The 14,379-nt window shown below is 36.7% G+C and overlaps 1 protein-coding gene across 2 annotated transcripts in view; it reads right to left on the bottom strand.

The window, feature by feature from the left end:
• Positions 1–1,133: 1,133 nt before the first annotated feature.
• uchl5 (ubiquitin carboxyl-terminal hydrolase L5) overlaps positions 1,134–14,379 on the bottom strand; it is a 35,049-nt gene continuing 21,803 nt past the window's right edge. Inside the window, exons 7-11 of one of the 2 annotated variants that reach the window (XM_073063522.1) lie at positions 12,728–12,791; positions 9,077–9,179; positions 5,874–5,987; positions 2,632–2,730; positions 1,134–1,640 (exon numbers count right to left, since the gene is read on the bottom strand). In XM_073063522.1, the coding sequence (XP_072919623.1) occupies positions 1,596–1,640; positions 2,632–2,730; positions 5,874–5,987; positions 9,077–9,179; positions 12,728–12,791 (425 nt within the window). In that variant the 3' untranslated portion in view covers positions 1,134–1,595. The remainder of the gene's footprint in view (positions 1,641–2,631; positions 2,731–5,873; positions 5,988–9,076; positions 9,180–12,727; positions 12,792–14,379) is intronic. The other variant, XM_073063523.1, reaches the window with a different exon arrangement.

Raw genomic sequence — 14,379 nt, 5'->3', positions numbered from 1 at the left:
AAAACACTGGGAAAACTCAGCAGCTCAGGTAGCATCTGCAAGGTAATAAAAGTCAATTAGCTATTGACATTTCACTCTTCACAGACGCTACCTAACCTGCAGAATATTTCTTGCTTTTTCTGCTTTTCTTATGGATTTCCAGCATCTACTGTACTTTCTTTTTTGTTGTCAGTCCCTGCATTCCACTAATGCTTTGGATTTCAGTTGTATTTTCTACTACATATTAACTTGTAAATTAAGAAGAGTGGGCTACTTAGCCTCTCCAGTTTGCTCCACTATTCAGTAATAAAGTATGAAGCTGATTGTAACAACTCTACAGTCTACTCATAACCTTTCACCACCTTACCTAGAAGTCATCTTTATATTTTCATGCAACTCTCCCCTTAAAGGCATACATCTTGTAAACCTTCATAAATCCTCTTTTAGACAATAGAAAAATATTCAGTTTCCTCTGCTTTTAGAAATCCAAAGACACACAACTTTCAGAGAGGTATTTTGCCTTTATCGACTTTAAATCATCAACTTCTTACTTCTGAACTATGCCCACATCAACACTGTCAAATCCCCTAGGGATCTTTAGTATCAATCAAGTTCCCTCTGGATTTTAAACTCCAACAGATACAACTCTAAACTATTCAATCTTTTCTCATAACTCTGCCCTTTAACATATATCTTTTAAACCTTCTCAATATCCTTCCTTAAATAACACTACACATATCGTCTCACTATTGCCTCCCGTACCTGAAACTCAGGCTCCTTTTATCTCAATTTCCTTAGCAATGATAATATTGTTAGCTTTTGAAATTAACTCCGTTGGCATTGTAGCCTTTTGAGAATTCTATAGATACATCAATTCCTCTGCAAATTCCTGGTCACACAACACATAAAATTGCTGATTTTATCTGCTTTCTAGTTATTTTTTATTATTAGTTTTTAAGTTATTCTTTTAATGTTACAAACACAAGAGGAATAAAATGTCAAATTCCTGTTTTCAGAAATCAATCTGGAACAAATAGTGTTTGAACTTCTGGGAACCTGGTTATGTGTTCATGACATTTATTATTTACTTAGCTTCCAATTCTGAAAATGTTGAGTCACAATGCTTTGCTTAAAAGAAACACGTGTAACTTAACTTCTACTACAATAACCAAAGTTTATTTTTTCTTGTCAGCACCGACCTTTCAGAACAAACGTGCAATAATCTGTTAATTCAACTCAAAACAGGAAAGAGTAGCACAATTTTAAATAATTTTTATTTAGTATTTATTATCTTTTCATGCATCTAATCAATTGCATTACTCAACTCAAGACAAAAAGTGACTCTCTTGAAATCTAGGTTGTAAGATGTTGGCAACGCTGAAAAATTTGCATGGGATTTTTTTCCAATCTCATTTGTATTAAAACATAGTATGTAATGCATGCACACAATGCAGATGAGGAACAATTAAAAGACTTGCACGAGATGTATAATTTCAAATGTAACAGTGCTTTGCACTCCTTAACAGTATATGGAAAGTCCACTGTTGTAGGGCAGAGTTCACTTCTTAAAACAGAATTATCAGCAGCAAATGGTCAAACATTATTGGGAAGAGGTTTCACTTGGCTTCTTGAGCTTTTTTAGCATTCTGTTTTTCTTTTGCCTGCATTGAGGAACAAATGCATTATTGAATCATGAAACAAACAACATGCACCATTTTATTTTTCTTTCTCCCAATATTCAATGTCTTTCTGTAACTCAGAAGAAAAAGCATACAAAGACTGCAGGAGTAGTCTCCTCTTCCAGTTACCTGCTCTTCAATATCTCACTGCCTAAGACTAGAAACTTTATTATACATAGAACTCACATAATGGTGATTTTACTGTGCTGCAAAAGTTCCCTTAGAGCATCCAAATGTAATAAGTTGAGCTATAGTTTTCACACATATTCAAATGCAACCTGCATTTACTTTTGAAATTTATTTTAAAAATTGCACCATAATGTATGCTACAGTCATGTACATAAAATACATACAAACAGACCTACAGACCTAAACAGCTGTTACCTTGCCATAGTGGCTGAAAGATTATGTGCAGTACTCAATGTCCAAACAAAATCTTTGATCTGATCATATGTTGAGTGATTGGTGAGGCTTACGCTCCACCATGATATCCTAATTTTGCCACTTATTTTAGATGATCTAATCTGAAGGGTGCACTTTCATAACTAAAATGTAAAGTTTGCATTTTCCAAGTTGATGGGTTGATTGAATCACTAGCTATAAAATCTTTCAACTTCACTTCTAATTTGCTTCTTGCCCACACCCCCACCCCAAACTAAGAATGTACAAGTGAGCAGTTACCACACTTCCAACAGGCAGTCAAAAGTGAAACAGTATATGCAAGATGACTTGCTTTTCTATCAACTTCCTGAGAGAACAAAGGATTCTTAATGCTTTACAATTCCACAAATAACTTTTGTGAGGTGTGAATCTAATTGCACAATATGTGATCCCTGGGCAGAGCTTCCTTTATATCTCTAATACAATACATAGGCATGTTCAGCCCTCAGTCTTTATTTAAACCAGACCAGTGGAATTCTCTCCACAGCCAACAAAACTCAGCATATTTTCAGGTGAAGTCAATGTAACTTGCCTTCTCCACTAGTGGTATTAACTGCTGATGTTCTGCCAAAGTCTTTAACAGTTCCATGATGAAGGGCAAGTAGTTGTGTTTTCTTCTGACATTTTCAATCTGCAAAAATAAATAAATAGACAATTTGCACCATTTTACTTATAAGATGCTGTAGTACTTTATCAGGATGACTAGCCAAATTGGCTATAACTCGCAATCGTGAAATAGGGTGGAGTTTCAGTGAAATGTAGAAATATGCATATAAAGACCCAGATAACAGACAACTGAAATAGTGCAATTGAAGATTTTAATTTAGATTAACAAATGGGAGAAGCATAATAGTCCCAAAACAAACTTCATATATGCACTTAGGAACTGAGTAAAATTAGTAAATGTAGTGATGAGTACCAAAACTAGATTCGATCAAAAAGCAAATAGGTGACAAAGTGTCCTCAAAGTGATTTAAAAACCAACATTTTAAATTTCATAAAGGCAATCTTCGCAGGATTGAGAAATAAATTGACAATTGTAAACTGGACTGACAACGTCAAAAACAAAACATCTTTTAATGATTTTTTTCTGGTTTAATAATTGAAGTTTTATTTTAAACTATACCTCTTTCTAACTACAAGAGAACATTCATATCAGTATAGGCTAATAAATCAATAAGGAAAAAATAGATGAGATTAGACAGATGGTACAAATGAATGTTGACAGCTATCAGATAATTAGTTATTTGAAGAAAATTGGAATTTATTGAACAGGAGTCATTGAATTCATTGTTGGTTGAATTACTTCAACCAATTTTTCACCAACCTGTTTCTAGCTACTTCAATTTGTGAGCAGGGGTTGGAAAGAAAGAAGCTAGTCATCATCTTGACTACCAAGGATGACAGTTAATTTTCTTATGTCCATACACATTTTTGTTTTTGCCAAGGCCAAGGTAAAGTCTAGGATGACTGCAAAAACACTTTCTTGGCCAGCCTCCATTCCATAAACAAGATTTCAGGGGGTCAGTGTGATTTATTATATACCCCTAGCCAAAGAACAATCTGATTATAAAACACTTCATAATATCCTTGGGAAAATCAAACAGCTATCATCAAGAATACCAGAAATGCCAACCTTGGATCACCCAGAAACCAATGGATATGTAACGATTTCCCCAAAAGAAAAAAAAAACAGGCATGTTCTACTACTTTGGTTTAGCCACATTATAAGAGCTCCCATGCAGAAGGTATTTAGATGCATTATACAGTGAGTGCCCCACAGTCAAGCTGAACAATAAACAACAGAATGCATTTCAATTGAAGGCAGGATTCGCAAAGATATCAAGTGGGCCAGGGAAGATAGCTCACTCTCATCTGGCATCTTCATGCAATAAGGCTCTTTCAAACAGCCATCAACTTCCTTTTGTGTTCCACGCCACTGAAATGGAACAGATTGATTGATTCTTCATTTACTATCCCATAACCCTAGACCCTTAGTCTAGAGTTGCAAGATTAAGGAGCAGTCATTTAAAGCCAAGCTGAGTAGAAACTTTTTCCCCACACAAATTATGGTGAATTACAGAATTCTATATCTTGGAGGGATGTGGAAGCTGGATCTTTGGAAGTAGTTAGAGGAGACATACATTTTTGGAAAAATTAGGGAACCAAGGGCTATGGCACCAAGGAAGATCAGTCATGTTCATATTGAAATGGCAGAGCAGACATGAGTGGTCAAGTGGCCTTAATACTGCTTTTTGTTATACTGTATATGCAAAAACCTTGGAAGTTGAATCCTGGAATAAATTCAAAGGCTGAATTTTTTTTTAAATCAGCAATAGCATCGAGGGTTAAAGAAAGGGTATAGGAAGGTATGTCTTGAGGAAAAATGTATCAGCCACAATTTTACTAAATGTTGTTGCAAGCTCAAGGGGCTGAGTACTCCTGTCTCTTATAAAAACAATTGATATATTATTTTGCTTTTTTTATGGCAGCTGAGCAGAATTTCCAGTTATTTCAATAGCAAGATAGCTGGTATGTCAGCTAAATGAGGGTCTTAGAACAAAAATATGAAAACATTTCTTTTGAGGTATATAGACTGCCATCATTCAAATCCATAAAGCTTTCCAGTTTAAATGGAACTTTTGAGGGGTTACCAGGAATATTGATGAAGGGCAGTGTCTACATCGACTTCAGCAAGGCCTTTGTCAAAGTCCTACATAGGAGGATAGTCAAGTAGGTTCAGTCATTTAGCATTTAGGATGAGGTAATAAATTAGATTTGACATTGGTATCACAGGAAAAAGCCAGAGAATGATAGTAGATGGTTCCCTCTATGACTGGAGCCTGTAACTAGTGGTGCCCCACAGAGGTCAGTGCTGGGTCTGTTGTTGTTTGTCATCTATATGAACAACTGGATGATAATGTAGTAAACTGGGCCAGTTGCTTGGCTTCAAGATGGGGCAGTAAATGGGATTGGACATTGGCTTCGCAGAAGAAGCCAGAGTGTGGCCGTGGACGGTTATCTCTCTGATTGGAGGCGTGTGATTAGTGCTGTGCCACAGGGATTGCTGCTGGGTCTGTTGTTGTTTGTCATCTTTATCATCGATTTGAACTAGATCAGCAAATTTGCAGGATACACCAAGAGTGGGGGCGTAGTGAACAGCGAGGAAGGCTATCCAAGGTCGCAGCAGGATCAGGACAAGTTGGAAAAATGAGCTGAAGAATGGCAGATAGAATTTAATTCAGACAAGAATGAGCAGTTGCACTTTGGGAGGTCAAACCAGGATAGGACTTACAGAGAACTCTAGGGCACTAAGGAGTGTAGTAGAACAGAGACCTGGGAATACAGATCCTTAATTCATTGAAATTGACATCACAGATAGATGGGTTGTAGAGAGCTTTCGGAACATTGGCCTTCTTAAATCAAAGTACTGAGTACAGGATTTGGGATATTAATGTTAAAGTTGTATAAAACATCAGTAAGACCAACCTTTGGAGTATTGTGCGCAGTTCTAGTCACCTACCTACAGGAAAGATATCAATAAGATTGAAAGAGTCACTGGGAATGGAGGACCTGAGTAATAGGGAAAGATCTTCCCTGGAGCCTGGTATGAATTAAGTACGATTGTCCTTTTTCTGTTCCCCACACACCCACCTCACTGAGAGTTCCTTGCTCACATAAATTTTTAAAGTTTATAGCAGGCTATAACTATTCAACTTTTGATCAGCTTTACTACATTATTAGCTATATTTTCTTTCTGTTTTCAAGACGCACCTTGTACCGTTTCAATTTCTGATTTTCTTCTTCAATCAGCATCTGATACTTGGCTAATTCTGACTGAATAGAGTTTATGACACTGCTACTCTGATCTGTATCCATGGGTTCTTCCTGCACAAAAATAAACAGAATGAATCTTTTTTAAAATCCAGTCTACTTAACAGTTCCAAATGTATAACCATTTTTAAATCTTATCATTTCTTCTACATATCATTTACTCCGTATTCAGACAAGGAGTACATTTTAACATTGAGGAAGTAGTGCTTCATCTTCTGAAAAGCATTAAGGAGGATAACTCCTCAGAGCCTGATGACACATACCCAGAAAGAAGTGAGAAGTTTGCTGGGGCTTCGATAAAGATCTTTGTGTCCTCAGTAGTAACGGAAAAGGTCCCAGAGATCTGCAGAGTTGGCCCTTCGTGCCATGCTGCCCTAGCCACTCCCAACAAACTTGATAAACCCTAACCTAATCACAGGACAATTTACAATGACCAATTAACCTACCTGATACATCTTTGTTCTGTGGGAGAAAATGAGAGCTCCTGGGGAAAGCTCATTGATTCCATGGGGCGCAAGTATAGACTCCTTACAGATGACACCAGAACTGAACTTAGAAATGCCGAGCTGTAACAGCATTACACTAACCCCTACACCCCAGAAGTAGGGATAATTCAAATGATAATTCATCACTGAGTTCACATCAGTGATGAGGAAACAACTAGAGATGATATTGAGGGACAGGATTTATGCATATCTGGAAAGATATGACCCGCTTATGGACAGTCAACACAGCTTTGTGCAGGACAGGACATGTCTTACAAACTTGACTAAGTTTTTTATTGGAGGCGCTGACAAAGGAACCTAATGAGAGGTAAGCACTGCACTTTATTTATATAGAGTTAGAACGGCATTTGACAAGACACTTCATGTTAAATTCATTCAACAGAATAAGATGTATGGGATCTAGGTTTAATTGCTAGTTTGTATTTTGCCGTAGAAGACAGAAAGTAGGTTATCCCAGATAGCAGAGGAAGCAGGCAGTTTGACAGAGTTTATGAGGCTTTTAGAAAGACACATGAATATGAAGGGAATGGATGCCTGGCTGATACACAGGAGGATGACATTTATTGTAAATGGGCATTCAGACTAGCACAATATTATACACTGAATGGTTTGCCCAGTGCTGCCATGTCCTACGTTTATGTCCTAAAAATTAAACAGCTGTAAATCCTGGAATCTGTGGAAGTGTGTTATAATGAAATTTAATGTAAATTTAAATAATCTTAAAATTCAATCTACATTGAGAAATAAATCTACCTAGCTGTAAATTTTAAATTACTCAGATCATTAAAAAATTGAATTACACTTTAAGCACAAAAATGATTTTGAATTGTTAGGTCATAATGGAGTTGGCAGGAATTTCTAGAAAATTTAAATATTTTAAGATTTATTTGATTTTCTAAAGTGCAACTTACAAACATTCCTGAAGCACTGGCTTAATATATTAAATACAAATGAATCTTCCCTGCACGATCATTGCATTAACTAATGTAATGTGTTACAAGTTAGAGAATTCAGATATATTATAACAGAATTTCAAGCCTTTTGAGATCCAAATCTAATTTGACAAAGTAGAAAGCACTGCAGTGTAACTGCTTAAGGAATTTTCTAAAAGCTAATTTTCACCTCAGCATCTCCATGTATTTCAGCCCTTCCTTTTTCCAAATATTGGAGTGTTATAAGTATCAACATTTATCTGAAGCTAGTTAACATGGTGGTTGCATTCACTTTCAGCACAATACAGCTTTGATAACTGCACTTCCATTTTAATAATGATGAGTATGAATTTGCTTGAGAGAAAAAAAATGAAGGCGACTTCACCAAATGAGAGAAAGGTAAAATTGTACGTTAGTCAACAGCACAATTATAGTCCACTGGCTTCACAGAAACAGGCCAGGTAAGTGTCATAATGTATGTATGTATTCATTTCATTTTTATTGCTTTTAGTTCTCCACACATCTCCCCACAGAAGACTAACTCCACTTCCAATTAGTAAAATATCCTTGTGTGTGAGAACAACCATGTGTGTAAATCATCAGAAGAGTCCCAACATCCATGGAATTACACACCAGCAAAAGCTGATGTTAAATGTGGCAAAGGTCCAAAGTAAATTGCAGAAAGTAATTGTTCAAAATAAGTTTCGATTTACTTGGCTTCATTATCTGGTATAACAGAAAAGATAGCCTCTGGTGATAAACAAAATTCTTCAAAGCAGTCATGATACAGCAAATCCTATTCAAAAGGACAAAGAATTATACAATATACATAATAACAGCAGCAAGTTATTTACATTGCTCATCAAGGAAAAAAAAGACAGATGGTGCATTAAGATGTAAGATAACACTTTGTCCTTCAAAGTTTTCTGCATTAATAAAGAGGGGATAATATGGGTTCAATGCCCATCTTATTGAGGAACAATTATCATTAGAACTTTAGAAACAGGAAAAGACAACTATCACTAGCCGATGCAGGTTGACACTACTGAGTAATCTCTGATTCACAAATGATTTTGTGTACAACTTTCCCTGATTACCAAGGGGATTGGATTCCCAAATAGTTCTGTGTTGCATGGAGATTTGTATAGTGGAACGTATAGTAATCCCTTAACTCTCATAGGGGATACATTCCAGAAATGGCTGCAAATCAAAAAGATCCCAAATATTGAATCTAAAAGAAACAGTTTTTGGGTCCTTTATTGATGGCCACTAAGCTACCAGATGGTGAGAAAAATAAGTCAGACAATCTGCAGTCTATAAAAGATACAATAAGTCAAAATGGTACACTTTTCAACCATCTGAAATATACAAGTCTCTCATTGAATTACCATTATTGTTCGATGAAAGAGAGCAGGTGCTCAAGAAATACTTTTTTTTTATTAAACTTGGTGAGTTTAGAAATTAAATATTCATTGAAAATACAGGAATGATTAATACATGCTACTTACATAAAACCAACATGCTTTTTTTTGTGAACTTAATTCAAAATATACATGATAAACCATTAGATTCACTGTAGAATTTGTTAGCTTTCCCGTTTTATTTCCTACAGGGTAGTTTTCAAAGCTCAAGTAATTAAATCAGAGGAAAATTAGAAATGAAATAGCAACACATTCACAGTTTTATAGCAGTAAATAACTCTCACCTCTGACAGCTGTCTTTGTAGATCTGTAATCTTTCTTTCATATATCATCTTCCTATCTGACACAATTGCCATAAGATTAAACCGTATCTCTCCCTCACTGTACCTAGATCAAAAAAAAGATGGCAGATTGAGATCAAGGCATCTAAAATCAAAGATTAAGTTTAGTCTAATGAAACAAAACGAAACACTGAATGCCCTTCTCCAACCTAGCAATAAAAATTTGCAGCACCCTTCATGCCCATTACAAAGAGATTCAAAATCAATATCATACTTCTGAACTGCACTATTACTTTCTAAATTAAGACCGTAAGACATAGGAGCAGAATTAAGTTATTCATCCCAAAGAGTCTGCTCTGCCATTCCATCATTGCTAATTCATCTTCCCTCACAACCCTATTCTCCTGCCTTCTCCCCATAACCTTTGACATCCTGACTAATCAAGAACCTATCAACAGTTGCTTTAAATATACCAGATGACTTGGCCTCCACAGACACCTGTGGCAATCAATTCCACAGATTCACCACCCTGTGGCTAAAGAAATTCCTCCTCATATCTGGTCCTTGCATTCTGAGGTTATGCCCCAGTCCTAGACTCTTCCACTACTGGAAACATTCTCTCCTATCCACTCTATCTGGGCCTAACAATGAGATACCTCCCTCATTCTTCTAAACTCCAGAGAATACATGCCCAGAGCCATCAAACACTCCTCATATGTTAACACTTTCATTCTCAAGATAATTCCCATGAACCTCCTCCAGACCCTCTCCAATGCAAACGCATCCTTCCTTAGATAAGGGTCCCAAAACTGTTCACAATTCTCTAATTGTGGTCTAACCAACGCCTTATAAAGCCTTAGCATTATATCCTTGCTTTCATATTCCAGCCCTCTCAAAGTGATTGCTAACATTGCAGTAACCTTCCTTACTACCAACCCAACCTTCAGACAATCTTTTGGGAATCCTGCACGAGGACTCAAGTCCTTTTGCGCCTCTGATTTCTAAATTCTCTCAACATTTATAAAATAGTTTATCCTTTAATCTTTCTCCCAGAGTGCATGACCACATATTTCTCTATGCTGTATTCCATTCTCCTAACCTGTCCAAGTCCTTCCGCAGACTGCTTCCTCAACACTACTTGCCTGTTCCCCTACCTTTGTGTTGTCTGCAAAGCTAACAATTCATTTATTAAGGTCACTGACATATACTGTGAAAAGAAGTGGTTACAACAAAACCTTGCATAACACCACTAGTCACTAGCATCAAACTACAAAAGATCCCCTTTATTCCCATTCTTTGCCTCCTGACAATCTTTTATCCATGCTAGTATCTTTCCTGTATTGACATGGGTTCTTATCTTATTTAGCAGCCTGATGTGCAGCACCTTGTCAAAGGCCTTCTGAAAATCCTTTGTAATCCTGCCTGTTATTTCCTCAAAGAAGTCCAACAGATTTGTTGGACAAGATTCCCCCTAAAGGAAACCATGCTGACTTCAGCCTATTTTGTTATATGCTCCAAAGCCTCATCCTTAGTAATGGATTCTTAATATCTTGCCAACCACTGAAGTCAAGGCTAACTGGCTTATAATTTCCTTTCTTCTGCCTCTCTCATTTCTGAAAGAGTGGAGTGACATTTGCAATTTTCCAGTCCTCCAGAACCATTCCAGAATGTAGTGATTCTTGAAAGATCACTACTAAAGTCTCCACAATTTCTTCTGCCTACTCCTTCAGATCTCTAGGGTGTAGTCCACCTGGTCCAGGTGATTTATCTACCTTCAGAACTTTTAGCTTCACAAGTACCTCTCCTTAGTAACAGCAACTACAGCCACTTCTACCAGACATTAAATTTTTGACATGCTGCTGGTGTCTTCCACAGTGAAGACTGACACAAAATACTTATTCAGTTCATTTTTGTTCCCCTTTACTACCTCTCTAGCATCAATTTTCCAGAGATCCAATCTCCACTCTCACCTCTCTTTTGTTTTTTTAATCTGAAGATAACTATCCTCTTTTATATTATTGCCTAATTTACCTTCATATTTCATTATTCCTCTCCTTATTGCTTTTTTAGTTGCCTTCAGTTGGATTTTAAAAGCATCTCAATCCTCTTGTTGTTGCTATGTTGTATGCCTTCTCTTATGTTATTATGAGAGTAAGCATTCGACACAGGCTAGAAGGGCCAAGATGACCTGTTTCTGTGCTGTAATTGTTATATGCTGTATTTGACTTCCCGAGCCAGCTACAGTTGCCTCATCCTCTCTTTAGAACAGTGGGCAACGTCACCTCCTGGGGTGGAGGGAGCTTCTAAGAGGGCATAAAGGGGGCAGGGGAGTGGGTTTGCTTGGTAGCAAGTTGGTACAGCTGAGAGACTAGAATTGAATTACCAATAAGCATTTAATCCTCAGTGCCCCATCATCGATTACAATGAATACTTAATCACCTCATCTCTTGCTAACCCACTGTTCTCATATACTTTGCTCAGAGCACATTAAAGCTCTTGAAAAGTAATATGACACTTCTGTATTTGGCACATCATGAGAAATCTGGACAGAAAAGGTAGTGTTATTTCCAGGCCCAGCCTCCTCTTCATTGCCATTCACTACTGTAATACGCCTTGGCTAGTATGGAATTTGGATTCTGGAATTCCAAATCTTTACCTTAAGATGCCAAATCAAATCTGGCCGTATTTAATCTGATCAAATATACACAAAAGTCCCATAAACATTGCATAAATCCCACCTCTATTTGAGGACACTTTTCAAATAAAATCCTGTATTTTTAAACGAAATTGATCAGACATTCCAATTACAACTTAACATCTATAACAATACAATACTCACTTATTACAGCCTTAGTGAATCAAAGCCAGTATTGTACACCGTTCTTAAGACTAGGAGGTTTAGTTGCTAATATTCAAGAGTCAACTCAGTTTAGCAAAACAAAAATTTTAAGTTACAGATATTTTTGTCTTCAATAGGTTTCAAAAATCCCAACTCTAGAAAAAAAAGTCACTCAACTATCTCATTCACTCTGTGCAACGTTCATGCATAATTATTATGTCAACAAATACACCCAAAGTATCACTTGCATATCGTTTTAGAGATGCACTAAATTGCATGTTTTCAGAAAGCTTAAATGAAGCTGTATATATACAAACATTTCGCCAATCCCGATTCAACTCCGCAAATGCTGCTCAACATAGGAGAGTGCTAAACACCCTTTATTCAAACAGATTACTTCATTATTATTACCAAAAGAACTGCAAAAAAAAAAATAAAAGCACAATGGGGTTGATTTTTCTCTAACTAAATTCCGTTTTGCCAACTGAGTCAATACACAATAAATGTTTAATAACGTATATAATTAGATGTTCTCACAACATGATTAATTTTCCATCATACTTTGCATGTACCTACTCTATAAAAGTCAACACGGATGCCTTGAGCTAAATGGTCTCTTCCTGTACCAAAATTTCAAGTTTACTATTGCTATAGGCATCCATACACGAAAAAAAAAGCCATGAAATTAACATTCTGCTACAGCAGCAACATAATACATTGCAAGATGAGGACGAACATAGGTTAACAAACTTCAAAGTAGTATAAATTATACTTAACAAGCATTGGTGCAGAACAAAGAACAAGAAAATACGTACTTCTGTATTCGCTTCTCTATGACTGGTCGGACTGCACTGACCCAGTCATCTTGATTACATGCTCCTAGAAAAAGAAACCACAAATTGGCACACATAAGACATAATGAATTTCAGTTATATTTGCCACAAGTACTGCTCACAGTAAGAAAACCATATTGGTTACATTAATACTACAGCTCTAAAATGGTAGACATACATCACCCACCTTTCTTTCTGTGAATATTACCCAAATCAATATCCAGCGTTTCCCTTTCATAATGTGAATAGATAGATAGATAGATAGATACTTTATTCGTCCCCATGGGGAAATTCAACTTTTTTCCAATGTCCCATACACTTGTTGTAGCAAAACTAATTACATACAACACTTAACTCAGTAAAAAAATATGATATGCATCTAAATCACTATCTCAAAAAGCATTAATAATAGCTTTTAAAAAGTTCTTAAGTCCTGGCGGTAGAATTGTAAAGCCTAATGGCATTGGGGAGTTTTGACCTCTTCATCCTGTCTGAGGAGCATTGCATCGATAGCAACCTGTCGCTGAAACTGCTTCTCTGTCTCTGGATGGTGCTATGTAGAGGATGTTCAGAGTTATCCATAATTGACCGTAGCCTACTCAGCGCCCTTCGCTCAGCTACCGACGTTAAACTCTCCAGTACTTTGCCCACGACAGAGCCCGCCTTCCTTACCAGCTTATTAAGACGTGAGGCATCCCTCTTCTTAATGCTTCCTCCCAACACGTCACCACAAAGAAGAGGGCGCTCTCCACAACTGACCTATAGAACATCTTCAGCATCTCACTACAGACATTGAATGACGCCAACCTTCTTAGGAAGTACAGTCGACTTGACTTTTTTAAAACAATTTTACATACATAAAGCCTTATGCACACATAAGGGAAGTCTTCTAACCTTGTCTCTTATTCACTTACATTAAGGTTCATATAATGCACATTTGCTCCTTACTCATTATTTGAAGATAAAATGCTACAGCTGTACTCCTTTGGTATAGAAGCATACCTTTTGAACTCTCAAGCATTGCTATTTAGTCTTTGACAATAAATCACTGCAGCCCTCATATTAAACCACAATCAAGCAAAATGTTATTAATTTAATCCCGGAATGGAAATCAAGATTTCTTATTTTCACACATTAACACTGGATTTCCTTATAGCTAAACTAAATACCTGAGTCAAAACCTGAAACATCTTGAATTTGTTTCCAAAATTGTAAGCTCAATTGATTATGATACTTTTCCAGTTGTTTATAATCAAGTAAAACAATATAAGAAATCTGAAGCATTAGTGCAATATCACTAATGGGGAAAACATCGCAAAATGTTCAGATGTTACTTTTACTAGTACAAAAATAACCTTGTAAGAACATAGAACAATACAGCATAGACCAGGCCATTCAGCCCAGAATGTTTTGACTTACTTCAAGATCAATCTCACCCTTCCCTCCCCCATAGCCCCCCATTCTTCTTTCATCTGCTTGCCTATCTAAGAATCTTATACACCTCTATCAAGTCACCTTACATTCTCCTTTGCTCCAAAGAGTAAAGCTCCAGCTTGCTTAATCTTTCCTCAGACATTCCAAAATCCAGGTAACCACTTCTACACCCTCTCTAAAGCTTCCACATCCTTCCTATG

This window comes from Hemitrygon akajei, chromosome 12 (assembly GCF_048418815.1).
Source record: "Hemitrygon akajei chromosome 12, sHemAka1.3, whole genome shotgun sequence".
NCBI lineage: Eukaryota > Metazoa > Chordata > Chondrichthyes > Myliobatiformes > Dasyatidae > Hemitrygon > Hemitrygon akajei.
Note: the sequence above shows the minus strand (reverse complement) of the source record. Positions and strands in the feature narration are given on the sequence as shown.